General features: G+C 44.3%; 2 protein-coding genes across 3 annotated transcripts; one reads left to right on the forward strand and one right to left on the reverse strand.

The window, feature by feature from the left end:
- The first annotated feature begins 227 nt into the window (after positions 1 to 227).
- CNOT8 (CCR4-NOT transcription complex subunit 8) lies at positions 228 to 7,925 on the forward strand. Its single transcript, XM_058815314.1, has 7 exons — positions 228 to 309; positions 1,521 to 1,720; positions 2,923 to 3,116; positions 4,492 to 4,653; positions 5,404 to 5,548; positions 6,179 to 6,289; positions 6,608 to 7,925. Exons 2-7 carry the CDS (start codon positions 1,604 to 1,606, stop codon positions 6,755 to 6,757), a joined length of 879 nt encoding a protein of 292 aa, XP_058671297.1. The 5' UTR covers positions 228 to 309; positions 1,521 to 1,603; the 3' UTR covers positions 6,758 to 7,925.
- A 915-nt stretch (positions 7,926 to 8,840) lies between these two features.
- GEMIN5 (gem nuclear organelle associated protein 5) lies at positions 8,841 to 26,089 on the reverse strand. Of its 2 annotated transcripts, none has more exons than XM_058815203.1 (28): positions 25,906 to 26,089; positions 25,584 to 25,738; positions 24,982 to 25,163; positions 24,504 to 24,655; positions 24,162 to 24,290; positions 23,174 to 23,306; positions 22,638 to 22,797; positions 21,823 to 22,035; positions 21,056 to 21,141; positions 20,475 to 20,569; positions 19,729 to 19,865; positions 18,622 to 18,695; positions 18,047 to 18,228; positions 17,802 to 17,941; positions 17,215 to 17,386; positions 16,760 to 16,987; positions 16,161 to 16,274; positions 15,838 to 15,966; positions 15,442 to 15,537; positions 15,035 to 15,172; positions 14,550 to 14,697; positions 14,309 to 14,428; positions 13,236 to 13,446; positions 12,436 to 12,693; positions 11,671 to 11,833; positions 10,515 to 11,076; positions 9,988 to 10,084; positions 8,841 to 9,427 (listed from the first exon to the last, which is right to left on the reverse strand). In XM_058815203.1, exons 1-28 carry the CDS (start codon positions 26,087 to 26,089, stop codon positions 9,272 to 9,274), a joined length of 4,614 nt encoding a protein of 1,537 aa, XP_058671186.1. In that variant the 3' UTR covers positions 8,841 to 9,271. The 2 variants fall into 2 exon arrangements, with proteins under 2 accessions (XP_058671186.1, XP_058671185.1); XM_058815202.1 differs by having other exon boundaries at positions 24,162 to 24,293.
- Between the last annotated feature and the right edge of the window lie 133 nt (positions 26,090 to 26,222).

Raw genomic sequence — 26,222 nt, forward strand, 5'->3', positions numbered from 1 at the left:
CGGGGGGGAGCCCGGGCGAGCCCATTAAACTGTGGGGGGCGCCAGGAGGAGGAGAAACACGAGCCGGCTAGGACTGGGCGCATGCGCAGTGCGGGCAGCGCGGCCGCGCGCAGTAACGTACCCGCCCCCCCTCCCCCGCCCGGCCCCGCCCCGCCGCGCGCGCCGCCCGCTCCGCCATGTCTCGCTCTCTCTCGCGAGAGGCAAAGCGGCGCGAGACCCGGAAGCGCCGCCCCTCGCGGCGGGGGCCACTCGGAGCCATCGCGGCTGCGCGGGGCGAGAGCGGCGCGTCCCGGCCGCGGCTGCCGGGAGGTACCGGGGAGCGGGGCGGGCGGGCAGGCAGCGCCACCGGCACCGGGATGGGCGCTGAGGGGGCAGGGCTGCCGCTGGGGTTCGGGGGGCGGCGGCGCGGACAGCGGCCCTCCCGCTCCCTGGCTGCGGTGAGCCGCGTCCGGCCGCCCCCGGCTGTGAGGGGGCCCTGAGGTGCCCCCGGGCCGGGCCGGGCTGTGGCGGTGCGCTCCCGGTAACTGCGGCGCAGGCCCGGCCCGGCTGAGGCGGAGCCCTCCTGCAGGCGCCTGGGAGCGGTTCGCCGGTGTTGCTGTGGGAAAGGGGCTCGGCCGGGCTGTGCCGCTGCTGCCGCTGTGCCAGGGGAGCACCCCCTGCAGCCTGACCCAGTTACATCAGAATCCCAGATGGGTTGGAAGGGACCACAGTGGGTCACTGGTCCAACCTCCCTGCTCAGGCAGGGCCGTCCCAGAGCGTGTGGCACAGGATTGAGTCCAGACAGTTCTGGAATATCTCCATTGAGGCAGATTCCAAAACCTCTCTGGGCAGCCTGTTCCCGTGTCCAGTCCCTGCTCATGTTCTTCGTGTTCAGGACAAACTTCCTTTGCATCACTTTCTGCCCATTGTCTCTTGTCCTGGCATCACCAAGATGAGCCTGGCTCCATCTTCTTGGCACCCTCCTTTAGATATTCATACCCATAAACCTCATGCCCATGAGTGTTCTCTCTAAAGCATTCTGTTATTGTGTTTAAACAATTATCTTCATCACAGAACCACAGAGGGGTTTGGATTGGAGAGGACCTTCAAGATCACCTCATTCCACCCCCCTGCTGTGGGCAGGGACACCTTCCACTAGCCCAGGTTGCTCAGAGCTCCATCCAGCCTGGCCCTGAACACTTCCAGGGATGGTGAAATAGTTGAGGTTTACAGATGAGGATTCACTGCCTGTACATCTTGTGCCCCAAGTGTCAAAGCTTGTGCCAGGAAAAGGAATATAGGGATAATGATTCTTTACATAAATAACTGGACTGTTGGTTGTGCATCTGCTATTATATTGTGAAAAGATGCTCTAGATTTCATTCAGCATATTTACAGAAAGTGATAAAGCAAGAAAATTAGGTGTGAACTTTAAGTGGGTTATTTGAAGGTGAAAATGGAAGTGACTGACTCCTACAGAGCATTTTTCACATGTAACTCTTCCTTTACTTAAAACATATTTATTTATCTCTTTAATGCAGCACACTGATAAGATTGCACAGCTTGTGATCCTGCACTGTCATTGGAGTTCAGCATCAGCTGCCTTTTCTCTGGTCCCTGCAAGATGCCAGCAGCCCTTGCAGAGAACAGCCAGGTTATCTGTGAAGTATGGGCCAACAACCTGGAGGAGGAGATGAGGAAAATTCGGGAGATTGTCCTGAGTTACAGCTACATTGCCATGGTAAATGTTTTATACTTGACCTAATTCCCTTAGTCAAGAGGTTTTTTGGGGTTGTGGATAAGTTGATTCTTGGGTGAGAAATGATTTCTCCCCACCCTCAGTCAAACTGAACTAGAAGAAGTGAAAAAATAAAAAGCTGTTTGGTAGCTTTCCAGAATTTAATCTAAGCACTGCTGAGTATGGATTGAGTGAAAGGAGGGGAGGAGGAAACCAACTTAAAAACCTGAATTTATTTAATATTTAGCTATTCATAGTGTATTAGTTTATGCAACAGGAAAATGAAACAAATCACAATTGGGTTTAAATCCTGTGATTGTTTTTCTCCTTTTGATTATAAAAGATGCCATGGGACTGGAGGTTAAAAGGCCTGCAAGTGACTGCCAGCCAGCTGAGCTGCCTCCTTTCTAATAAGGGCAGATGTTGATTCTTAGGGAAGAAAAATATTCTGGCTGTAGATAAGACAATATGCTCAGAAAGCTTTGTTTAAGAAGAGCATACTCTCCCCCAGGTGGGAGGAATCTCCTCCTGCTCTTACAAGTCTGGATCTGCTTGGCAGCACCCCAGTGTGTTAGATAAAGAACTGGTTTTAGCTCTGATGCTGTAAGTTCTGCCAGCTTTGCTTAGGAGCACTGAACCTCAAGTTATGAAGAGTCCTTATTAAAAATGTGGCAAAAGACAGGTGCCTTTGCAGAGTGTGTGGGATTTTGGTGTCAAATTCAGCTGTGAAGGTGAATATGAATTTTTTTGTTAACATTTGTCAATGAGAAATGAACTTTTTGCTTCTTTTCAGTCTCACTGAAAGTGTTCTTAGGGTTTGTTTGGGTGACTGTGCTGTAAGAGTAGACAGATAAACCTCTTGGGCAAGGGAGAGATTGTGTCAGGTGCACAGCACTGGGTTTGTTGGGAAAGATTTTGTGTGTAGTCAGGAGAAGCTCAGTGCCCCAGTCTGAGGGTAGAAGCAGTGTGCAGTTTGGTGTTCAGCAAAGACAGCCCACAGTCTCTGCCTGAGTAAGAAGTTCTTCATCCAAAAGATGATTTTTCATCTAACAGTCGGCTGCTGTTGCTGAGGTGTGTTTGTGTGACAGTAGTTTTTGTTAATGTAGGCACTGAGTGTTCCTCAGCAGCGGGGAAGGGTTTCACTGTCTGGGCTGTCCTGATTCCCAGAGCATCCCTGGTGAAGCTGAGTTTTCCCTCTGTGCCAGGACACGGAGTTCCCGGGCGTGGTGGTGAGGCCGATCGGTGAATTCCGCAGCTCCATCGATTACCAGTACCAGCTCCTGCGCTGCAACGTCGACCTGCTGAAGATCATCCAGCTGGGCCTCACCTTCACAAATGAGAAGGGGGAGTATCCTTCTGGCATTAACACCTGGCAGTTCAACTTCAAATTCAACCTCACGTGAGTCTTTGGGCTTGGCATTAATTTCCTGTTCCTTCTGCTTTGGCAAATGTCAGTGTCCATGTGCTCATCACTGCTGGCTGCCTCTGAGCAATAAGGATCCAGATTCTCGTACTGACTATGTGGGAACCTATTTTGAAGTGCCAGGAGTTAACAGTGTATCTAGAGGTCAAAGTCTAAATTCTAAAATTTAGAATTCTAAAATTCTATCCTTATTACCCTTTCTCTTCATAATTTTGTGTGCCATTTTTTTCTGGACCAATGTTTGAAATTTCATATATATATATATGTAAAACTCCATCTCTTTCTGCTAGAAATAAATGGATGTGCTGCTCTCATCAAAAAGAAAAAGACTTCTTTACAAATCCATGCTTAAGTGTAAGCTGGGATCTAAAAGCATGTTGGTGTAATCATCACATCTGTTCAGAATGAATCTTGTTAAATGGAGTGTGGCAGTTCTTGTCTCCTCCATACTGTAATATCCTGGCTTGCAGCTGAAACAAGTTTCATTATCCCTTCCCCTGTAATTATAAAGATAAACTCAGCATAATTACCACTAGAGCTGTCTGGAAATAAAGAAAGGGTTTATCTGGCAAAAGCACATATGTAGAGGAAATCAATCAATTTTTATGAAACTGTCATTGGAAAGCATTACAAGAATTTGTAGTGACTATGTGCAGATCATCCAGTTCTTGACCCCAAAAGTTGCACTATTTACTCCACAAATTTGTGAGCCTCTTATAAGTATTGAAATCAGAGTGAAGTGCTGTGTGATCACTTGATTGATAGAACTTGGCTCTGTTTCCTCTCCCTCAAATGACACAAACCAGTAAAGAGCTCAGGTTCTTGCTCATCTCTCCACCAAGCACATCATTCTTGTCCTGCTTCCTGAGTCAAGGGTGATGCAATTCTGTTTACTCCCCAAGATGGAGGTGGAGGTGCTGATAAGGTGGTACATGCTGTGGAGTGAAAAGGAAAGATGTAGACAGGAATGATGGTCAGTGCTTTAGAGCTGCACATCTTCCTGTTTGGGGGAACTCCCCTTTCCTCTGGGCCTCATCTGTGGTGTTTCCCTTCACCTTGCAGAAGGGACATTGTTCAAAACAGTCAGTTATGGAGCTGGAATCTTTGGAATTTGCACAAGCAATGGAAGTGTTAACTAGTTAATGATCATAGAACAGCTTGTTACAGCTGTAGGAGGCTGCAGTGGTATTGAAACTGAGCCAGTTTGAATTTTCTAGAGGGACAAACTGAAACCCAGAAGTATCCTACTGGTTAATCCAATTCTTGACATAGTGTGGGGAGAATTTTTCTAAAATGAGCTTGTCTTGGCAGCACCCTGAGTGCAAACTTGTTTTTTTTCTTTTTCCTTCAGGGAAGACATGTACTCTCAGGATTCCATAGACCTCCTTGCCAGCTCTGGGCTGCAGTTCCAGAAGCATGAAGAGGAAGGGATTGACACCCTGCACTTTGCTGAGTTGCTGATGACGTCGGGGGTCGTCCTCAGTGACAGTGTGAAATGGCTGTCCTTCCACAGGTGGGTCCAGGTCCAGGATGCTCCCTGACCCTGTTAAATCTCTTCTTAATTCTCTGCATTTTCCATGGAGATTGACAGATTTTAAGGAGAAAAATTATCAGTCCTGCAGTTCTTAAAAATAAGTTTCAGGATATGAAGGCCAAGTTTAAGAAGTGAGGACACTTCATGGTCTGACTTCCTGACTGCTTCTGAATCCTTTTGCTGTTGCCATCTCCCTCTCTTGAAGAAGTTGAAATGTGATTTCTGCACTTAGTAAATGCATTGTAAAGGATTTTGTTTCTTCTTCTTTACAATGTTGGTGGTGCTCTGAATTTCCACCTGTGTGGTTAAGATATCTTTCTTGTAGCATTTCAACCAACTTGATCAGGAAGCCTCTGGTCCAGCACGGTATCACAAATGAAAGGACTTGGCACTACCTCCTTCTATGTCAACAGATACTTGCAGGCTTTCCTTCTTTTCTGTATTGCCCTTAGCTACAGAAATATAGAGAGTTGGGAAGAAGTGTGTATTCTTCCCAATGGCTTAGCTGCTCCACAAAAGGCTAGTGAGGGCACTTGGGGGGCATTCCAAAGTCCTGCATTGACATAGAAAATCAGGATGAGTTCTGGCTGAGATGTAGAGTTTTATGAATGTCAGAAAATGTTAAGGCTTGAAAGGCAAAGCAAGTAAAATTCTGTTCAAAAACAAGGTGCAGTACTTTGGGTTTTAGTACTGCCTGCTTACCTGGTTTCTCTGTGGTTTTGTTTTCAGTGGTTATGACTTTGGCTACATGGTGAAGTTGTTGACAGACTCCAGGTTACCAGAAGAGGAACATGAATTTTTCCATATCTTAAACCTTTTCTTCCCATCTATCTATGATGTGAAGTACTTAATGAAGAGCTGCAAAAACCTCAAGGTACTCTTATCTCCCCAGCAAGCATGTGATGAGTACCAACACTCTGCATGCACAGGAATACAGGTGGCAGAACTGCTGCATATGTTGTCTTAAAATGGGAATGTGTATAAAAGTAGTGACAGAGAAGCACCTGAGACACAGTTTGGATCCTGCCCTCCCCAGTTTCAGACTTAGCAATGTGTTTATTATAAAGAGGACATTGCCACAGCCTTCTGGTTTGTTTATCAGAGGCTAATTGTAATTCAGCATATTTATGTTTCCCATGCAGTGGTATTTCTTTTACATGAAATATTCCATGGCTTAACTGGTAAGAGGGTTGAAAGTAATTTATCTACTGAATCACAGCCTCGAGTAAAGGGAGGGAAAGGCCCAGCTTGTGTAACCCATGAATGTACCCACAGTTATCTCAAATATTTGCAGCTGGCAAAAAAGGCACCTAAATTTGAGGAGAGGTATTTGTGCACTCTTGAACACATTTCCCTCTGTGTTTCACTCCCAGCTGGAGTGTGGGTACTGCTGGGATCTGCATTGGTCCATCATACCCTGTTTGCCCTCGTGTTTTGGAGAAATGTGGCAATTTTGGCAAGAAATAAATGTTCCAAAATAAATTCTCTTCTGTTCTCTTTGCAGGGTGGCCTTCAGGAAGTGGCAGACCAGCTGGATTTGCAGCGAATTGGACGACAACACCAGGCAGGATCAGACTCTCTCCTCACAGGAATGGCATTTTTCAGAATGAAAGAGGTAATGCAGTGTTCTTCCTTCTCCACTTTCTGTCCATAAATGTCAACATGTATAATGTTTGTTTTAGTTTGGGATTTTTGAGCCTTGTGGCCATCACACTTCAAACTGTCAGGAATAGGAATTGCTGACAGTTTGTCAAAGTCTGTGCTGATTTTGGCACAGACTTGTTCTGTTTACTCCCCTTTCGTTGCTTATTTTAATTTGTGCACTCCATCTTGGAGGTGGCTGATTGCAAATGAGCTGTTAATTAACACTGGATGTTTTCTGATTTAGAGGCCTAATTAAACAATACCTGTTTATCTTTTTTTTAATCTGCAGTTATTTTTTGAGGATACAATTGATGACGCAAAGTATTGCGGACGACTGTATGGCCTTGGCACAGGAGTGGCTCAGAAACAAAATGAAGATGTGGACTCAGCCCAAGAGAAAATGAGCATTTTGGCCATTATCAACAACATGCAGCCGTGATGAGCGGTGCCCCTCAGCAGAACATGTTTACTATTTTGGCAGCTGCTGTCCTCAACCATTTTCCCTAAACAGTGTCTCAAACAAAAAGCATCTCCAGTACACAGGCTGCACCAAGCCTTGCAGTTTTGCTGAAGAGCTGCATTTTCCTTTGAAACCCAGAAGAGTTGACTGATTTCCTAATGCCAGCATTTGTGGTTTGCTATATTTTTAATACCAAGGGCAAAGGACAGAATCTACTGTGTATACCTCTGGTTTTTTCCTCTTTTTACTGTACAGAATCTGCAAGGAAGATTCACCTGTAGAATATTGGGTAGAGCTGAGGGTTGGGAAATGCAGTGAAAATGGACACAGACATTGCAATTTGTGTTTTATAAAGCTTATTTTAAAACTTCTGCATGTTGTGAGGGTGACAGCTTCACCTCATGTGTTGCTTATTTTATCTGTCTGTGGAAATTGCTCCCTTTGATCACTGCAGAGGTTTGGGAACAGATAACATTAAAAATGATCCTTGCAGCTAAAAATATTCAGAGATTTGCTTTAACAACAGAGGGGATGGAGATTAATGGAGCTGATTTGATCAGCACTCCTTAGTTTCTAATTCTCTGTTACTGCTTTGACCCATGCTAAGCCTCAGCTCTGTTCTTACGGGTATTAAGGAACTGTTCTGGAAATACACTCAGAGGCCCAAAAGTTCACCTTTGACAGGGGATTGGACCAATACTATGACTTCAGTTTTCTTCAACTTAAACCTACACATTTTATTCATCTTGTGCAACTAAGCATGGACAAATATTTGTTCCTCTTCTCACCCCTGCTTCTCCAGCCCCTAATTTTACAATATGCTTAACAGGTAAAACAGTTTCTGATTATTTTTCCTGAGTTTCTGGGTCTTTTTCATTATAAACACCTGAAAAGTAGTTAAGAGGATGAAGAACTTGGGATTCTGACTTTGAAAAACATTCTATAGTATTTTTTTAACAGCTCTGTAATGACATTTCTTAAAAGAACAAATCCTTTTGGACATGTCAAACTTAAAAATTTTTAAGACTTTGTCTGGCATTTTGAACAAGCTTAATCCAATATTAAAGAGTTGAGGTTTAGAGCTGGTATTTGAAATGTTTGTAAAGACTAGTTTTTATTTTTTGTAAAATAAATTTTTTTAAACCAGGCTTTGTTTTGGATTTTCCATCAAGCACTAGAATTTCCACAGTTGAGGCTTTGGAATCTGAATTTGGGAGATACATGCCTGAAGATGCTGAAGTTTGTTTCCTTTGCCATTTAGTGAAATGTCTTTGGAGCTTCTTGTACAGTAGCTGAGGAGCGCTGAGCTGAAGAGCTCTGGCAGAGCTGTGTTCTCTCCCTGCTGCTCACTCTGGTGCAGTATTCCTGCACTGCAGAGTGGTCACTTAAAAGGACAAACTTGTGTGTGAAGTTTTCTGCTCATCTAAACTCCAGCGGTTGCTGCTCTAAGTGCAGGAAGGCAGTTTGGTGAAGCACTGGCTCCCCCGCCTGGTTTTCAGGTGCTTTGTAAGGAATTGAGCAAATTCAAATTGGTGGCAACACTGCCTCTGTAGATGTGTTTAATCAGTGATCTTGTTCAGTCTAACCCCTGGCTTTCACCTGCTGCTCTTGAAGTTGTTCTGAGGCTTTACTCAGGTTGAGGCAGGAAATCTGTCAGAATTCTAGTTTGCATTTTGGCTGGAAGAATCTGGAACAGCTTTTGATCTAAAAATCCATTACTCCTCCTTTTAATTCTTAAACAATATTATCTTTACTGTACTGAAACTTTCTAAATTCATGATGCACACTTCCCCCCATCAACTTTTTGTGCTGCATTTAAAACCTTGCTTCTGAAAATGACTGACAGATGCTGTGTTCACTAAGGCTTATTGCACCCTTGTGCTCTTCATAGAAGTTAGTTTTTCTAACAAGACAAAGCCTTTAAGTAAGCTGTAAGACTGGTCAAAATACTCCATGTTCAAAACTGAAAAATCCCAGATTGGTTTTGGCACTTTCTAGAACAGCACCATTCTAGAGAACTTATTTCTATACATCAAATTAAATACCAATTCATGGTGGTAGAAGACTTTATTTAAAGGAGAGAAAATAAACTCAGAAAGCTTTTAAGAACAATACTGGCCTAAGGGTCAGTTTGCTTACAGAAACCATTGATTTTCCTGAGGGCAGCTACTCTTCCTCCTCTGCTGAAAGACTACACAGCTGCTCAAAACTTTCTCTTGCATGTAAATAGCAAGAGCTTTCAATAGCATAGTGTCCAACAAATAAAAAAAAAGCTATACAAAAATCAGTTATAACAGTTCACTACTGCTTTTCAGTTTTCTAACAGTCTCCTTAAATAAGTATCAGTGGATGAGCACAAGTGGATGTGTATAAACCTGACATTTTGTATCAGTAACAGCCACAGCCATCAAAAGAAGCCTTCACTTGAAGAAAGAGCAGCCTTAGTGTTCAGTAGCAGGAGGCAGCTCAAGGGAGGCACTTTGGTCTCCATTGTCATGTCAAGAAGCTCCTGGCAGCCTTTTTGTAAACAGCAGCACCACCGTGGTTCCTCAGGAGAGCCAGAGCCTGTTCCTGCAGCTGGGGAGGACACTGGGATCCCAGGTGAAGGAGCACCAGGCAGCACTCCAGCACATCAGGGAAGGGGAAGACCTGCAAAAAAGGACCATGAGGTGATGTCTACAGTCTATATTACAGTGCTTCAACAGCATCAGGCAGCTCTCTAAAGACAAGGCTTTGTAGCATTCTCAGAAGAGTCAGATGCATTTTCTCTTCACATTTATCCAGGTTTGCCCCCTCTTGCCCAATCACCATGGTTACATGTTTTTGAATGTGTTATGTGTACTTTCTACAGTTCTTTATCTATAAAAGTAATTTTATAGTTTAAATTTTTTATTTCATTGTTTATTAATTTTTTCATACATAAGTAGCAAGGGATTACTCTTAAAATGCATGGCATGATCCATACAGGATATCTCACTGAGTTCCCCCCCACAGTAGCTTTAGCTTTGCTTTCCAATTGCATGGGGAAAATTGTACTTGAAAGAAAAGCACCAACACCACCCTGCTGCCATGTGTCATTTCTCTCTCAGAACTGCCACAGGATCACAAGGGATGTCTCTGTTCCTTTTTCTATGAAAGGGGTTCTGTGATAAGGCTGCCTTTACAGAATGACTTTTTTCAGAACTGCAATGGCTCTTCTGAAAACTTACCTTTAAATTGTCTGGGAATTCAGCTAATTTCTGCTTTGCATTCAGAAGCTGCTTTGTGAGCTCAGGGAGTGTAACTGGTTGCTTTGCTTCATCTTTGCTGTCAAGAGAAGAGCAGGTGTCATGAGTAACTCTTTTGTTAGGTGACTGTGCAGCCTCCCTCCTGGACAAGGAGCACAGGAGAGAACTGGCTGAGTGGTTTATGCTCTACCTCATTCTTGCCAAACTCCCAAACCAATGTTCAACACATTAGATCATGCTCAGCCTTTTCATTATCCTCCCTTTTTCAAGCTGTCCTGTTTATTCACTGTGACAACACCTCATGCATCACAAAACTCTTCAGCTGCACTGAGTTTATGCATGTGGTGGTTCAGCCCAGGGGAAATGCAAGATTTCTGAGCTCTATATTCAAGTGTTCCTGGCTAATGGGCTGGAGATTAGAGGCAGTCTAGGCAAAACAAGGAATTTCCTGCACAAACACACAAAAAAGCAACACTCTTCAACACACTCATTCCTGTGCTGAGTCTTACCAATTCATCTGGTTGCTGTCAGAGCATGGTTTGTCTGATTCAGTCTCTGAATTCTGTTCCAGGTTGCTTCCCTGGCTGTTGCCATTTGTGTTTTCCTGGAGATTGTTCCTCTGCTGCTGATGCTGGCGGATCATCTCTGCTAAAGTCTCCTGCACCTCAGCTATGTCCCTCTGGGTGTTCTGCAAGGCAGCCATCTCTTCTGAAAGGAGCACTTGGCAACCCTTCAGTGCTGACTGTCTGTCTGCCACACCAACTGAATCAGTTCTTGAGTCACTCTGTGTCTCACCCTTGGAAACTTCAGTTGTACTGCAGAGGTTTTCACCCATTTCAGCTGCAGTCTGAACCATTTCCTCAGGGGTTGGGTCACCTGAAACACAGCTCTTCTCAAGAGCTGTCTGCTCACTGGGACCCAACACAACCTTCTGCAGGCCAAGGGAGTCTTTGGGTGAGTTCCACCACAGGTTATAGAGCTGTCTGTAAGCCACAAAGCCCTCCAGACTCCTGCAGGCATCCATGCTCTGAGAATTTGTGCTGTCCAGTTTGTCTCTCAGGTCATCACAGCCTAATAATGAGAAAAGGACTACAAATAGTTCATGGAACTTTCCAAAGACAATGAGCAGATCTGGTACATGAACCAGGAAACCCTGGAAACCTAAATCAGGGATTTACTCAGATGCTGGCAGAGCAGTGCACAAACTATGAAAGTAAAAACATCTTTGGCATGTTATATGACACAATATTCTGTTCTAGCTAAACTGTTCTCATCAGCTACAGCAAACTTCCTTGGTCTCAAGCTGCAAAACACAAGAGTCACATAATCACAAGCCACAACATAAATGCACTGCATAACCTACAAAGAATAGAGAACAAGTTGGAGTATGTGTTGCTGTGAAATGCACACAGCATTCTAATGTGTCCCTCACAGAAAAGAACTCAGTTTCCTACATCACTCCCACCAGGTGACACAGCGGAGCTTCCTCCCACAGTCAAGAATTTTCACTGCCCAGTGGCCTTTGCACTAACCAAATTCCACAAGTTTACACAGACATGTCTATGTCTTGCTGCTTCCAAACATTATTTTGGAACATTAATGGACACAGCTGTGCTGGCAGGAAAGACCCTGTCAGTGCCAGAAGAGACACAAGAAGAGACTCACCCTCAGGAAGGATGATACTGCAAATCTCCTGCATCAGAGTGAAATTCCCAGCATCAAAGCTGCGGCTCACAGCCCCAAGAATACTTTTCACTGCCTCATCCCACATACCCAAGTGACAGCTCAGGGCTGCAAGGGCCAGGTCATGGGAGATATGGAAAAGCACCTAAAGGAAGCACCAGAGAACACAGTTAATAGTTTTATTGCAAAGTGTGAGCTTATGACAACTGTGGGAGAGCCCAGAAGCACATGACTTGACCAAAAGCAATTTTAGTGACAATGCAGTTTGCAGTCTCCTTCATGCAGGGGGTAGAGCATTTCTACATTACCTGGAGCTGTAAAATCAGACTTGTGTCTCAGCAAACAGATGAGAAGGGGGAGCAGTGACTCACTGTGGTCACAGAGAAGAGCTGCAGGAGCACCAGTCCATGGACAGACCTTGCAAAGTAATTTGCCAACAAGCAGCCCTTCCTCCCCTAACAGAATCACTGCTGAGACTACTCAGCTCTGTCAATCACTCCCATCCACCACATCTCAGTGACCTCAGTGCTGATCCCAACACCCTGTGTCAGTTCTTACCCTGCACAGAAACAAACTGGTGGCTACACAAACTGTCCCAGCAGCTGATCATCCCTCTCCCAGACTAAACCCCCATCAGAATGCAGATATCAGCTCCCTGGGAATGGCTGCTGCAACACCACAGAGTGGCTGGGTTTACTGCCCATCCCAAGTAAGGATTTGTGCCTGCACAGATCAAATTCCATTTACCTGCTTTGGGTGTGTGTTGCTGGTTGAAGGAGGATGCTCAATCCTGCCAAGCTGCTCCTGTGCACAGGTGGCTTTTTCAGTGGTGTCCATGCCCAGCACATTCTGCCACACTTGTGTCACCATGTCCAAAAATGGGGCCTCTCTGTTCAGCTCCCAGCTGTGGTAACAGGGGGGCACAGGGCTCTTTTTCTCACAGGGATTCCTCTCACTGAGGCAGCTGCAGAGCAGCTCGTTCAGGCAGAAAACCAGTCTCTGTCCCTTTAACAAGGAGGGAAAAATAAAAAGCACTGAGCTGTTGCAACCATACAAACAATCCCTTGCTGACCACAGCAGGTAGAGTGACTTCAGAACATCAAGCCTGGGAGCAGCTCCTTGGTGACAGAGCCCAAGGGAAGTCAGAAGGAAACCTCAGAGCAAGCCAAGGCAGCCACCTGCTTCTCAGTCCACGAAAACATTTCGAATCTAAGCATCCAGCAGCTGGACTTAAGAGTTGGCTCATTTGTTCCTTTAATATAAATAGCAAATACTTAATTTCTTTCTTTTCATGATCAGTATTGCACTTCAAAGAATCCCACTTTTCTCTACAACCTCCCATATTACAACAAGCACAGAGTCTACACACCCCCCCACCATGACCACTCCATAGGGCCATTCCAATATACTCCCAGAAAAATATTTTGAAGCAAAACCAGCCCAAAGGACCAACTGAGGACTATGAAGAAATGAGAACTGGGGCCAAGTTATGTTAATCTGTAGAGAGACAACACCGAAGAAGGTGGAAAGGAAAGGACCAGACTCACAAATAAAGTTTTGTGCTGCTGAAGGACTTCCTGAGCTCCCACCCAGTTCCTGGATAACAGAAGGTCTTGGGCACATCTCAAAGACAAAGTTGCTGACAACTCCTCCTCCCCAGATATCAGAGCAAGCTCAGCAGCAGTTTTAAGAGATGCCACATCTCCCTTTTTTGACAACACTTTAACTGCATCATAGGGTGAGGAAGCTCCCAAATAACTGAAAAAGATAAAAGCAAAACAAGCTGATTGGTACTAAAATAGCTTTAAAATTGTATTGTAATACAGTAGCATAAATACACAAATGAAGATGACCCTGGATTTTCCACAGGTTCTCAGAGCTCTCATCACTTTTTCTTATCAAAGTTTATTACAGACATATGGTGAACTATCTGATGCAAAGCCACAAAAGGGAAGTCACACAGCCTTAAATTCAGGACTGAAATCCCTGATGGTCTGCAGGCCACACATGGCTTGGATGAGCAATAAAACTAAACAGATTCAGGAGACAAAGGTTATATGCAGCTGTTTGTCCCTACTGCATTTCTCTGGGTTTCATTCAAATCCTTTCACAAGAGAGATACCCACAAAAATGCCAGAACTGAAATCAGCATCAAGCAGAGGACACTGCTCCAGCCAGAATATTTCAAGGAGTATTAGTAATTTTGGTAATCACAGAGTTAAAACACTCCAGCTGGAGCAGGATACCCCAATGACCAGGCTTCAAGAAACTCAAGATGAACTGCTGCACTGCATGTTTCCAGTGGAAAAGTTGGAAATCTCACACAGCCTTTTTGTAGACAACCTAATATTAGCCTTGCTAGATTATTTTTCAAAAACTTCCAGTAATGTCTGTGGAAAGAGATGGCTCTACTATAACATGGCATTTGGGCTTTCAGCTCTGAACTGCTCTCTGGAGCTTCTCTTCCCACCTACATTAGAGGAAATTTTGTGAGATCAGACTCAGAAAGCACCTCAGACAACCAGACCAGGTAACAGATTTCAACTGATACAAAACCAAGAACCTTCTTTGTTTGAGGCATGGAACCAATTCTGTCTTTCTTCTCCCCAGCAGCACTCACCATTTGGCAGCCATGGAATAATGGCCATCTTTCTCCAGCAGAGCTGCCCAGCTGGTATAAAGCTCCTTCAGAACTGGATCTTCTGGTCTCAGCCTGGCCTTGGCCATTACAATTGCTTCCCTAATGCACACAAGGGAAACCAGACAGAAAAGTCAATCTGTGTGCAAAGAGTGAACCAAAATGCTCAATCTACCCCACAAAAAAAACCAAGATAAAGTGCTAAACATAAGTACACAGCAACCTGTAAAAATTGTTCACTTTCAGGAGCTCAATAGCCTCATAGACTTTGTGGATGGACAGGAGATGGGAGGCAGCCTTCACATACTGCTCCTGAAAACACAGCTGCTTGGCAAAGGCTTCCACTGTCCACACCCAGGCCTGGTATCCAACTGCAAAAGAGAAGGCAACACCATTGGAGGCAGTTTCATGACTGGAAGAATTCCTGGGTGATACCAACACTGGTTTCTCCAATCTGTAGTTCTCTGCCCCAGGTTAGTTTTTATTTCTTAACCACCCTAACACAAGTCAATGAAGCAGGGCAAAACTAAGGCTTTAACATTCACTGCCAGTACAGTAACTTCAAAGCACATTTAAACCAGCAGCAAGCTGTAAGGACTGCTAATCATATCACAAAGAACTAATTCTGAGTTTCTGTCCAGAACCACCAGAATGAGGGGACCTTGGCAGCCAATGCCAGCAGTTCATGTGGTGCTAGAGCAAACCTACCCATGGGTGCCATGGCTACCAGCTGGTCTGTGAGCTGCCCCCTCTCAGCAGCTGCCTGCAGCACACCCTTCATGTCTCCTTTCCACAGCATGAGCTGCTGGAAGAGCTCTGCATGCCCATTCTCCAGGTGGTGCTTTCCTGTTGGAAGCAAACACATTTCCCATCAGCATCATCTGTCACAGTAAAATAGCTTGGCAAAAGGGAAATCATTCAGACTCAAGATAAGGCAGGTTTACATCTGAAAGATGTAAACATTATCTGGGAAAAAGATGTATATTCTTCTCACACAGAGCTTCATTCTTAATCCTAGACTGTAATCCAAAGTAAAGAAAACTAAAGCATTTCCCCCAATTTGTTTCCTACTTGAATATAACAGTTACAGGGCACATATTCTTTATGCCACTTACCTTCCATATCAATCATCTTGTGCAGAGAATCCCTGTCGGTGAACAGCCCCAAGTGGATGCAATCCTTGAGGTCAGGGGACACATCTTCATTATTATCTAAACCAGATAAAAAGAATTAATATTTAGGATTTAACACAAAGCTGGGAACAGGAATGTGCCAAGTCACTGTAGCACTCAAGTGCTGGCAAATAATTCTGTCTTCTACTTTCTTTCCTGTGCAGCAGATTTAATAAATTTGCTGGTCAACACTCAGATCTAAGTTTGATATCACACCAAGTCACTCTCTTTGATAAAGGTGAGGATTTAAAAAAAAAGTGCTGTGGTTGAAATCAAATCCCTGAACACTTGATTTTGAGAGCACCTACCCTTTAAGTATTTAGAATTTTATACTGGTACCTTTAGTTTTCAGGCATGCAGCCAGCCTCAAGCAGTCTTGATGCAATTCTTCTTTTGATCTGTGATCCATTAATGTGCTGAAGGGCAGAATAGAACGAGGCTTCCTCTTCTTCAGAGAGGCATCAGGAGCTGAAAAATCAGACAATTTTAGTCACTGCTGCTGCATTTACAGCAGAACCCCTCAAATTATTCCAAAAGCACCCTTTTCTTTCTCTGACAATAATTTGGTGTCACATTAGGAAGGGAAGCTGCAGTCAAACAAGTCTAGAATGGGGAACTCTGCCTTGGTACAGGACTGTTATAAATCCCTGAAACATACTAACTTGGTTTCTCTTTAGGTAGATCCTTTTTCACAGGAGCAGCTTTCTGGGTCACAGAAGGCTTTGGCAAGCTGAGTGCAGAATAATCACATGCAGATGAAGATGTATCCCTGGACACTGTGATTTAAAAAAAAGGAAAAGCAATGAATGGAAATGCACACAGAATAATTCACATATTCACATTCTGTTACGTTAATTTTGAAATAGACAGAAACCAAGCTTTGCTTTGCCATAGAATTTAACAGCTTTTTAGGGAAAGCAAATATCAAGAAAACAGACAATTGTCAGAAGGCTAAATGAGATGTCAAGAGACACCAAAGAGACATCAGTATTATAACATTTATCGATGGTGATCAAAAATGACATTGTTTCAAGCCAAACACAGTAACTCTGTCCATGAAGGTAGAATCTTGTTATCTAATGACAGTTAAGTCCCAGACTAGTCTAGAAAATTATCAAAGGCATTCTAGAGCCTTTTTGCTTCAAGTGGACAATTTCAATAAAACCAAACAATGAGAAAATCTGCATGAAAATTAAACTTGGTGATGCTCTGAGGGCTGAACAGTCTGGGAAACATTGAACTAAGAGGATTTGATCATTACCAGTCACAGAGACTTTATCAGCCAACTCTGCCTCCTGGCCTTCTTTTTCTCCTTCATGGTCTGACACTCCATTTTCCTCCAGCAGCATTTCCTTCATGCTCTCATCTCCATTCATGGCATCATTTGCATCCTGCTTGCCTGGACTCTTGCCTACAGGCTTTTTCTTCTTCTTGGCTTTGACTTTTGGCTGTATACTTCTTTTCTTCTCTAATTCTATACTCTTTTTGCCTAGGTGCAAAAGGTGCAAAATTAAAAAGTGCAAAATATAGTGTATTAACTGCCCATATCTCAGGATCAACATTTAGTTTCCAAATAAGATTACTCAATTTAAACCGAGATACAGTTTATTCCTGAAGAGGAAGAGGCAGATTTGGAATTCAACATGACAACTCCCAATTCTCAGCTCAGATCTTCCCCAGCACCTCAGGGAAGATCTTCTATTTGAATACACTCACCCTGAGGAGGCCTTGTGTGCTCCTGCTTGGAGATGTGCCATTTGTGAACAGAGAAATCATCTGCCCCTGTATAAACACAGTCTGGCTCCACTGGGGACCACTGCACACTCAGCAGGCGGCCCTGGTGCCCTCGGTAGTTGCAGAGTGGCTCCTCCTTCATCACATCCCACACCTGGGCAACAAGAAAGAAATGCAATCGCTCAAAGTCACTTCTGCACCTAATACTCTGATTTTCTCATGATTTGCACAGGTAGGAGCTTGTCTTTTGGGATTTTGCAGGGGTATTTCAAACATCAACATGCACATAGAGAAAATGCATGGCTTCCTTTGTTTGCATTGATATAGCTGCCCAATATCTTTCTTTTCTAAGGATCCAAAAATGCTAATATGAAAACCTTAATGATAGCACTTACAAATCAATTCACAAATCACAACATAATCTGCATATCAGGTATCCCGAACCAGATGGTTAGCAAAGGTAAACTTGCAGTACTTCAATAGTTTATCTCACAAGAACAAGTTCTGCTCTTTGATCAGCTGTGGAATGGATGGTTTGAAATACAATTCTGAGGTGCTTTGGACAATACCTGTGCAGTGCCATCATAGCAAGCAGACACCAATCTTCCCTCATGGTGGGGACTCCAAGAAAGACTTGTGATTTTAGCTGTGTGCCCAGCCAGAGTTCGAAAAGGCTCCGTTATTGTCAAAGGATTTTCTGAAGAGTTCTCTGAAAGAAAAAAGAAAAATTATTGAGGACAGACAGAAAGACAAAACAGAAATAAACAAAAAAAAAATGATGCCAAGATTTGGAATATAATCTGCAAACTGTTACCTACAACACTCTTCAGATTATGCACATAAATGGTGGCATTGATGGAGCCTGAAGCTATCAAGTAACTCAGCTCTGGCTGGGTCCCGTGCTCGTGGTGCCAACGAATGGCATTGATCAGTTTGTGGTGCTGCTGGATTGTGCAGAGCAACTTCAAATTTGGTGCCTGAAATATTTCAATTGAGCTGAAATGTAAGAACAACAGTGTAAGAATTTCAGTAGTTGGTGAAAATGGGAACATTTTTGTTATCTTGCATGAGCAGGATTGGAGCATGTGAAATAAAGTAACTGAGTTTGTGCTTTCTGGAACCAACTCAAACCCTGGTTTCATTGATCAGCAAAAGTGCATTTCAACCATGAGTGGATCCTTGAAATAGAATTTAATGTGATAATGAGGATCCTCCATGCCAAGAGCAGCTACAACAAATAACAGCAGGGAATTCTATATTATCATAATTCAAACACATCAGCAGTGAAAGAACAGAGACAAACCAGGGCAACAAAAAATACTTTTGCTTCATCACAGCGACTGAAGTCAAGATCAGCAGACACCACCTGAACCCACAAGTGGGACATACCCATCCTCATTGCCAAGAGCCAGGAGTTTGCCATCTGGTTTCCAGCTGACCTCTGTCCGTGCAGGCAGCTTGTGCTGCAGAAAGAAGACACAATTATTGCCAAAACCTCTTAAATCTCTCTCACATACATTCCACAGAGCAAAGCTGGCAACTGGACAGAGCTGCAATTAGTCTGCAAAATGAAAAGTCATAACAGTATCCATTGCTTTTGTAGCAGTGGCATAAATCTGAGCAATTAAGACTGAAATTACTGATGCAAGAACCAATGATTGGTTTTTATTGTTGTTTAGTTCTGAGAAATATTTTGAAGTTTTGTCTGGATTCCAGTAGGACATGGATGTTTCATATCCTTACACTCCTTGGAAAGGACTAGACACTGCAAGAAAATTCTTTCACACTTCAAAAGAAACCAAAGTTTACATTTCACTATCCCTATTCATTTGAATTCAGATAAAAGCTACATACAATTTACAACTCAGATACCTAAATATGATCATTTCAATGCCTCTAATATTAGTCTCTTAACCCCCAGAGTGTCTTAACTCAAGGAAGAAGCCAAAACCCAGCTGAGACAAACCAATACCCCTGGACTGACTCCAGCTGACTTGAAAGAACTGAAGATCCAGCCCACTTCACTTATTTTATACTTTCAACTAAGAAATGACTGATCACTTGAGCAGATACTCAGTGATCACCAGCCACTCTGCACTGGCTGCAGTATAAATGGAAACAGCCTCCTCCTAAATCATGAACGTTTTTAATGAAAAACTTGTTTAGCCACACACAGTTTTAAACCCAAATTTTATCCCCCATTTACCTTTCCCAAGTAAATCACAGTGTAAAAAATGAAGCAACTGATGCCAGAAAAAGATGTGCCATGTTGACACCAGGAGAAAAAAAGTACTAACCACTCTCTTCAGACATAAATATATAAACTCTACATAGTTTGAGTCAGTGTCACTGAAGTTCATCCCTGGAGACTGAAGGGTTCAAGTTTTTTGTTACAGATACATCAAAAAGGCAAAATCAGAAACTTAGAATTACAAGGCCATGGAAACTCTGGCGTGATTACTATGAATCCATAAAACCCCTCAAATTCATACTCACTTTGATTGAATTGGTGTCTCTGATGACTTTGTTGATGTCAATGGCTTCTCCATTAAGTTTCCAGGGATTGTGCTGAAAAACAATTCCTTCTCCAGCACAACTATATAAAGTTACAGAAGGCTGTTCACTTTCTTCTCCTATCCAACAGAGAAAGAGCTAATTACACTCTGTTCTTCTTCACAGAACTAATCTCTCCCACGATAAATCAAAGCATTATTTCAAAAAGCAATATACATCCTTCAATTGCCTGTGGTCCAGCAGCAGGAAATTCTCACAGTACAACCCTCTAAAAGGAGTTCTCATTTCTACCAACAGATCCTTCATAGCACCAAAACCAATAAAATTCCCTTTAAATTTTGATCCCTAAAATAAAAAAAAATCCAAGTTATGTAAGAAGGGCTAAAGTTCAAATGGCAGAAACTCTGGAACCTGTATTTGGTTTGATGCAATTGCTGCAGGAAGCCTGTGAAGCTCCTGGCCTGGAACAGCCTGAAGCCAACCCAGAGGTGTGGGGCACTACTCAAAACTATTTGCTGAAGGTACCAGAATTCACAAACTGCCAGAATTTCTAGCCTTGCTGTTAAAACTGTTAAAAGTCCTCAAACAGAACACATTCTTAGCTGCTCCAAAGGATTGACTCCAAGCAAATGGGCTCCTCTCCTAGGAAGAGAGGGAATAGCAGCTTCCTGGCATCTGGGTGCTCTGCATGGACATTCTGCTTTGTCACAAGGTGCTGGAAGACTCACCAGAAATCAGAGGAGGAGTGGGAGGACCCCAGGCTAATGTGTACACTGTCTTCTTGTGGTAGGTGCTGGAGATCTGAGGTGGCTTGTTCTTAGCACTGGGCAGGGAGATAAGGAAGAAGGGGCAGTCAGATTTCAGCAAATGGAAATTAAAAGAAGATAAAATCAAAGCAACATACTTGAGACACTAGGTGTTCTAAAAGCCATGGCTTAACCACGTTTCTTTAACATCTGCTCTAGGACACTACTAAAATTGTAACATAATTCTCCTGGTGACCTTCCCCTCCCTGCTGCTCCTCCTTCCCTGCAAATGCCTTTCTGGGTAAAGTCTTCCTGTAATTGATGTCCTCCCACAGGTGATCTCTGGTCATGCCATTTTAAGTTTACCTTAAAGCGAGTTCACCTTAGAAGCTCACAGACATGATGCAAATGAAAAATATACTGAAAATCCACCTGTTTGATTAATTTGAATTTAATCTCACTCATCTAACAGCAAAGGCATCCCTCAGGAAAGATCACACCAGTCCTGAGTGGTAACACACCAGGAGATCTGACACTAATGAATCTGAAAGCTACTTTTTCACCTGCTGGACAAGGTGTCAAATATGCCAACTTTTCCATCATCTGTTCCAAAAGCCAAGGAGCCTTCCTTAGTTGGATGCCAGGACAACTGCAAGAAAAATATAAAGAGACACAAGATGTGTAAGTTATAAACACTTTATTGCTAAATAATAAACAAAAGGAAAATGCTGAAACTGATGAACAAGGACCTTATACACACCCTTCCAACCACAGCCATTTGATTTGACCACTCTGCTTTGAGTATCAAAGGTTTTCCCCCTTCCAGTTATGATGGGATAAGATGCAAGGGAGTAAAATAATTAAAATCCTACTTGATGCCTACATTACAAAACAGAAATAGCTGCCAGCTATTTTGCCAGGCAGTAGCTTTTGACCAACAGTGGTTAAACCCCAACTGAAGACACCTATGTTGGTTGTATTGGCTTTTTGTGTCTGTCAAACTTCCTAGCAGAGCAGGGCAACCATGGGTGAAGCAAGAAAGGAGAATAAAAGTGAAAAAGTAACATAACAGCCAGCTGGACTTCAGCTTATTTCCACTAGATGTAAATGCAAGCTTATAGGATTGTAAATAGGTCTAAAAACTTGCTGCCAGATTCTAAAATGTATTGTGCACAGAAAGAATTGAGTATAAAATGAACAACATGGCTTTAGCTTATTTGTCCCTTATATGTCCCTTATAGATGGGACAAACCTTCAGAGTGAAAAACATACTTGGAAAAAATGGAGTGAAAAGGATAAGAGGGGGGAAAAAAAGGAATCCAACACTTACTGCTGTAACCTTGGACTTTATGCTTTGCCAGAAGGTTTTAACATCATAGATGTTGGTGATGGACAGAGTATTCCAGACTCGGATCATGCTGTCCCCGACCCCGATGGCGAGGCAGCCCGAGTCCACGGGGGAGAAGGCAAGGCTGTAGACAAACCCCCCAAGGGAGGGCATGGTCCAGCTGCAATCCAGAGTGGACAGATCCCAGCATTTCACCTGAAGAATATTAGAGGGACAAGGAACGGTTAAATACAGAGTGATTCACAGGACAAGGAAAAACAAAGCAGAAGAGAAATAAAGAATCAAAGGGTCAAATGCAAGGCTTGGCAGGATGTGATCTGCACCCATGGATCCCATGTCACAGACAGGGCTGCAGTAGCTGCAAGACTGGAATGGACATAATGAATATATTTTACTAAGTTTCTCTCCAAGTTTCAATATAGGAGACACTCTGCTGCCTGTAAAAGACCAAAGACTGAAAATAAGACCTATAAAAATAGATGCATTAGTTTCTACAATTAAATTATTTTAAGAAGGAAAACCAGGCTTTTTAAAAGGAAATACAGAGGAAAACACCTTTCATTAAATGCTTACTATTCAAGTCTAGAATGTAATAAGCATTCACTCCACCATGGTAAGAGACTGAGCTTATAAACTAACAGAAACAAACACAACCTATGCTCACGACAAATGGTAGAAAATGATCTTATAAAATGAACCAATTTCAAGAGAAAAACCGTGGCCCTAGAAGGGTTAGTCTCACTCAGTCAAATTGCATTGTAGAAGCATTCCTGTGCTAATTTTTAAATGGTTCTTACATCTCTGTCCATTGAAATAGAAAAAAGGAGCTCTCTGTCTTGGTGCTTCACAGAGCTGAGATTGAACACAATTCGGGAGTGGTTCTGTCCTTCTGAAGATCCCAGAAGAGTCCACTTGCGTTTGCCAGGCTGGGTCAAATTCCAAAGGAGCAGTTCTCCTCTGCAAAATTGAAATGTATTTAAATTCTTCACTTCACAAGAACAACACAGGCCCTATAAAGACTATATGACAAATATACAGGAGTAATAGATTCTGCAGACATTTGTGAAAATCCACACACCCAAACTCCATCTGAAAACTGCCATTTTGTCCCAGTAGATGGGCAAAACCACAATTAGTGCTATTATCAGTCAATATTCAGACTGTTGGACAAATTATGGGACAAACAGTCACTTTCTCAAAGTCTGAACTCTAACTCTTAGCCCGTTTTCTCCTGTAACACTGGACAGGAGGGAAGAAGGGGGGATCTTTTCTACTCAGCATTTCTTCAGCAGGAACAAGTGGCTCTGCAGCTGCTGCTGGGTGTCCCACTCACCCAAAGGCACTGGACAGGATGTCTGAGGGGTGGCCAGCAGGCCAGTGCACCGTCAGCCAGATGCGCTCCTTGACCGCCGGGTCCACGGCCCCTCCTCTCCTCTTGGTGGGTGGCAGCTTCAGAGTCATCACACCTGCAGGACCAGGAGCCATCACTGCATCTCACACATGCAAATTCTCAGTGTCTTAGGGTGGAAATGCAAGAATTGTGCAGTCATGCATCAAATGCACTCATGTGGCAGAGTGTGCATTCTATCACCATCTGTTAGAGGTGGGGCAGTTATCCTCTGTTAACTGGGCAGTTTTCCTTATCTCTTCCACAACCAATCCTCCCTCTGGAAAATATCTTCTGCTCATGGGCCACTGAGTGTGCCTGCACGGCTGATAAAATTCCATCATCCCACTGGGAGATGCTCTGCCCAGAGAGAGGAGTCAAGCATTCCTACCTGGACACAATCTGAGGTTTGGAACACTACAGCCTGCCTTTCCCACTGGATTCCCAGAGGAAGTTCAGGCCCATCTCCACCACCACTGGACCTTCAGAACAAAAGCCCCCCCTTGTACACGATCACTGCTCCAAAAGAACCACACCTGTCACTGCAAGGGGGCTGCAGCCACCATTTAATGGGACTGCTGCCACCACCCTGACCCACAGGGTGTCAGGTCATGTTCTGACCCTGGCAGTGTTGTCGGGTATTACTGCATTTTAATTTTTTTCCTAGTAAAGAACTGTTATTCCTACTCCCATATTTTTGCCTGAGAGCCCCTTAATTTCAAAATTATAATAATTCAGAGGGAGGGGCTTTGCACTTTCTGTTTCAAGGGAGGCTCCTCCCTTCCTTAGAGGACACCTGTCTTTTCAAACCAAGACAAACAGAGAAGTCCTGTGAATCTGCAGCTTCAATTACATTCCCCATGCTTTCAGCACAAAAGGCAATTTGCAGTTCAGGAGTTATTCCACACCTTGTTATTGTTTATCTCTTACTTACTCCTGCCTCTGGTGCAGCTCCATATTCGAATGGTTTGATCCTTGCTTCCAGAGGCCAGGTAACAACCTTTCTTTGTGGCTGTGTCCTGTGTCACCTCCCCATTTGGAACCTTGCTTTCTTCTGAAGGAGCTGCTGAACACCATTGAAGTCATGTTATTAGGCTTTAAAAATCAAAGCTTCATAAAAAATGAGCGGAAAATTATACTGATTTGTATCAGATCAGATTTTGTTGAATTTATCACTTGGTTAGCTAATTACAAACCTTCTGTAAAAAATTTAGTGTAGAAGGACATTTACATGAACTAAAAATTACTCCACAAGTTGTTAATCATGTTCACCTACCCTGGAGCTCATCCTGCCAAGCAGGTAACCTTTCCTCCCCAGGCACAGGGCACCAGGCCAGGCCATGGATTTCATCCTCGTGGCCTCTCAGCCGGTGCACGACTTCTCTCTTCCTGCTGATATCAATTATCACCACCATGCCATCCTTGTAGCTGAAAGCAGAGATTTAAATTAATGAAGGGACTCTCGGATGCTTGTGGAGTAATATCCAAGGTGATTTACAAGCTCTTTCCAGGGTCACTACCACCTTACTACAGAGAAGCCAGGCTGGACCATTACGCTTTTACAGATTTCTCTGCTTTTGTTTATCAAATCTAAATGTTATTTCTAATTTGTTTTACTCCAAAACTAGAAGAACAGCCACCAAGATCTCTTAGAATTTATGTTTCAACCATGTAGCAAAACCTCATAATTAAATTCTTGCAGAAAAAGAAAACAAAACATAAGGAAAACAAACCATTAAATAATGAGCATTTACCCAATGGCCACCAGGTTTTCATGATGAGGAGAACAGGAGAGGCAGAACACCGTCCTTGGCTCTGGGAAGAACTGCTGGCTGTCATTTCTGTTGTGCCAGTAACAAACAATGACACCTTTCTCATCACCAGTCACAATAAGATCTTTCACAAGAGGGGACCAGTGCAGTGCTGAGATGGCATTCTGAAGAAAGAGCATGGGAAAGGTTTAGAGCTGTTTTACTGCCACCTAAACACAGAGCAACAGCAGGAAATCATCTGAGAGTAGCGCTGTGGTTTATCCCTGGGTGCCTCCATTCTTTCAGGCTTTAGAGGATGGATCGAGCTGCTGATGGGCACTCCCGAGCCGCAGTAACTTTTTAAATACACACTTAGTCTGTCCTGGGGGCATAGTAATTTGCTGAGATCATTTTAGGCGAGCTGGGTGAAGCAGCAGCTAATTACAGGGATGAACAGCGCCGCGGGCTGCGCACAAAGAGCGCCCCGGAGCGCCAAACAGGATTATTGACCACAGCGGGTTTGAAACTCGCTTTTGGGCCGAGCAGCCTCGCCTGCTTTGTGTGTGAGCCCCGACACACCCGCGAGTCCCCGTCCCGTGTCCCACCTGGTGCAGGCTGTACTCCAGCACCGGCGACAGGGTCCCGCTGTCCCAGATTTTGACGCTTCCATCGTCCGAGCTGCTGGCGCAGAGCCCGCCGTGCCCGGGGCAGTGGCAGAAGGCGAACCCGGAGATCCGGTCCGTGTGCCCGATCAGCTCCCCTGTCGCGACAGCGAGCGACCGTCACGGCCACCCAGAACCTGCCGAGCCCTCCCACGGCCGCCCGGAGCCCGCCGAGCCCCCCGCATCCCCTGCACGGTGCGGGGAACAGAGAAGGCTGTGCCGGTGCCTCCCCGCAGCCCCCGCACAGGGAAGGCAGTGCCGGTACCGTAAAACGTGGGCGCGGCGGCGGCGACATCCAGCAGGCAGATGCGGTGCCTCGCCGCGAAGCCGAAGAGGCGGCCGTCGCTGCTGACATCGCTGCAGCGGCTGCTGTACCAGTTGGGGGAGGCGGGCAGCGCCCGCACGCCCATCCCGGTTCCTGTCCCCGTTCCCGTTCCCGTCGCCGCCATCGCCCCGGGTCCCCCCGCGCCGCCCCACGTGCTCCGGGCGTTGCCGCCGAGCGCCGCGCACGCCGCCGCAAAGCGTCGCAAAGCGCGCCCCTGCCCGTGCGCCCGCCCGCCGCGCTGCCGCAAAGCGCGGCCG

This window comes from Ammospiza caudacuta, chromosome 16 (assembly GCF_027887145.1).
Source record: "Ammospiza caudacuta isolate bAmmCau1 chromosome 16, bAmmCau1.pri, whole genome shotgun sequence".
NCBI lineage: Eukaryota > Metazoa > Chordata > Aves > Passeriformes > Passerellidae > Ammospiza > Ammospiza caudacuta.

Excerpts from the sequence above, each read along its gene's own strand:
- CNOT8 (XM_058815314.1), top strand. The coding sequence starts at position 1,604 with ATGCCAGCAGCCCTTGCAGAGAACAGCCAGGTTATCTGTGAAGTATGG. Across the intron at positions 3,117-4,491 it reads AACTTCAAATTCAACCTCAC|GGAAGACATGTACTCTCAGG; the intron begins GTGAGTCTTTGG and ends TTTTTCCTTCAG. Across the intron at positions 6,290-6,607 it reads CATTTTTCAGAATGAAAGAG|TTATTTTTTGAGGATACAAT; the intron begins GTAATGCAGTGT and ends TTTAATCTGCAG.
- GEMIN5 (XM_058815202.1), bottom strand. The coding sequence starts at position 26,089 with ATGGCGGCGACGGGAACGGGAACGGGGACAGGAACCGGGATGGGCGTG. Across the intron at positions 16,988-17,214 it reads GCACACAAGGCCTCCTCAGG|GCAAAAAGAGTATAGAATTA; the intron begins GTGAGTGTATTC and ends TTTTGCACCTAG. Across the intron at positions 14,429-14,549 it reads AAAGTGAACAATTTTTACAG|GGAAGCAATTGTAATGGCCA; the intron begins GTTGCTGTGTAC and ends TGTGTGCATTAG.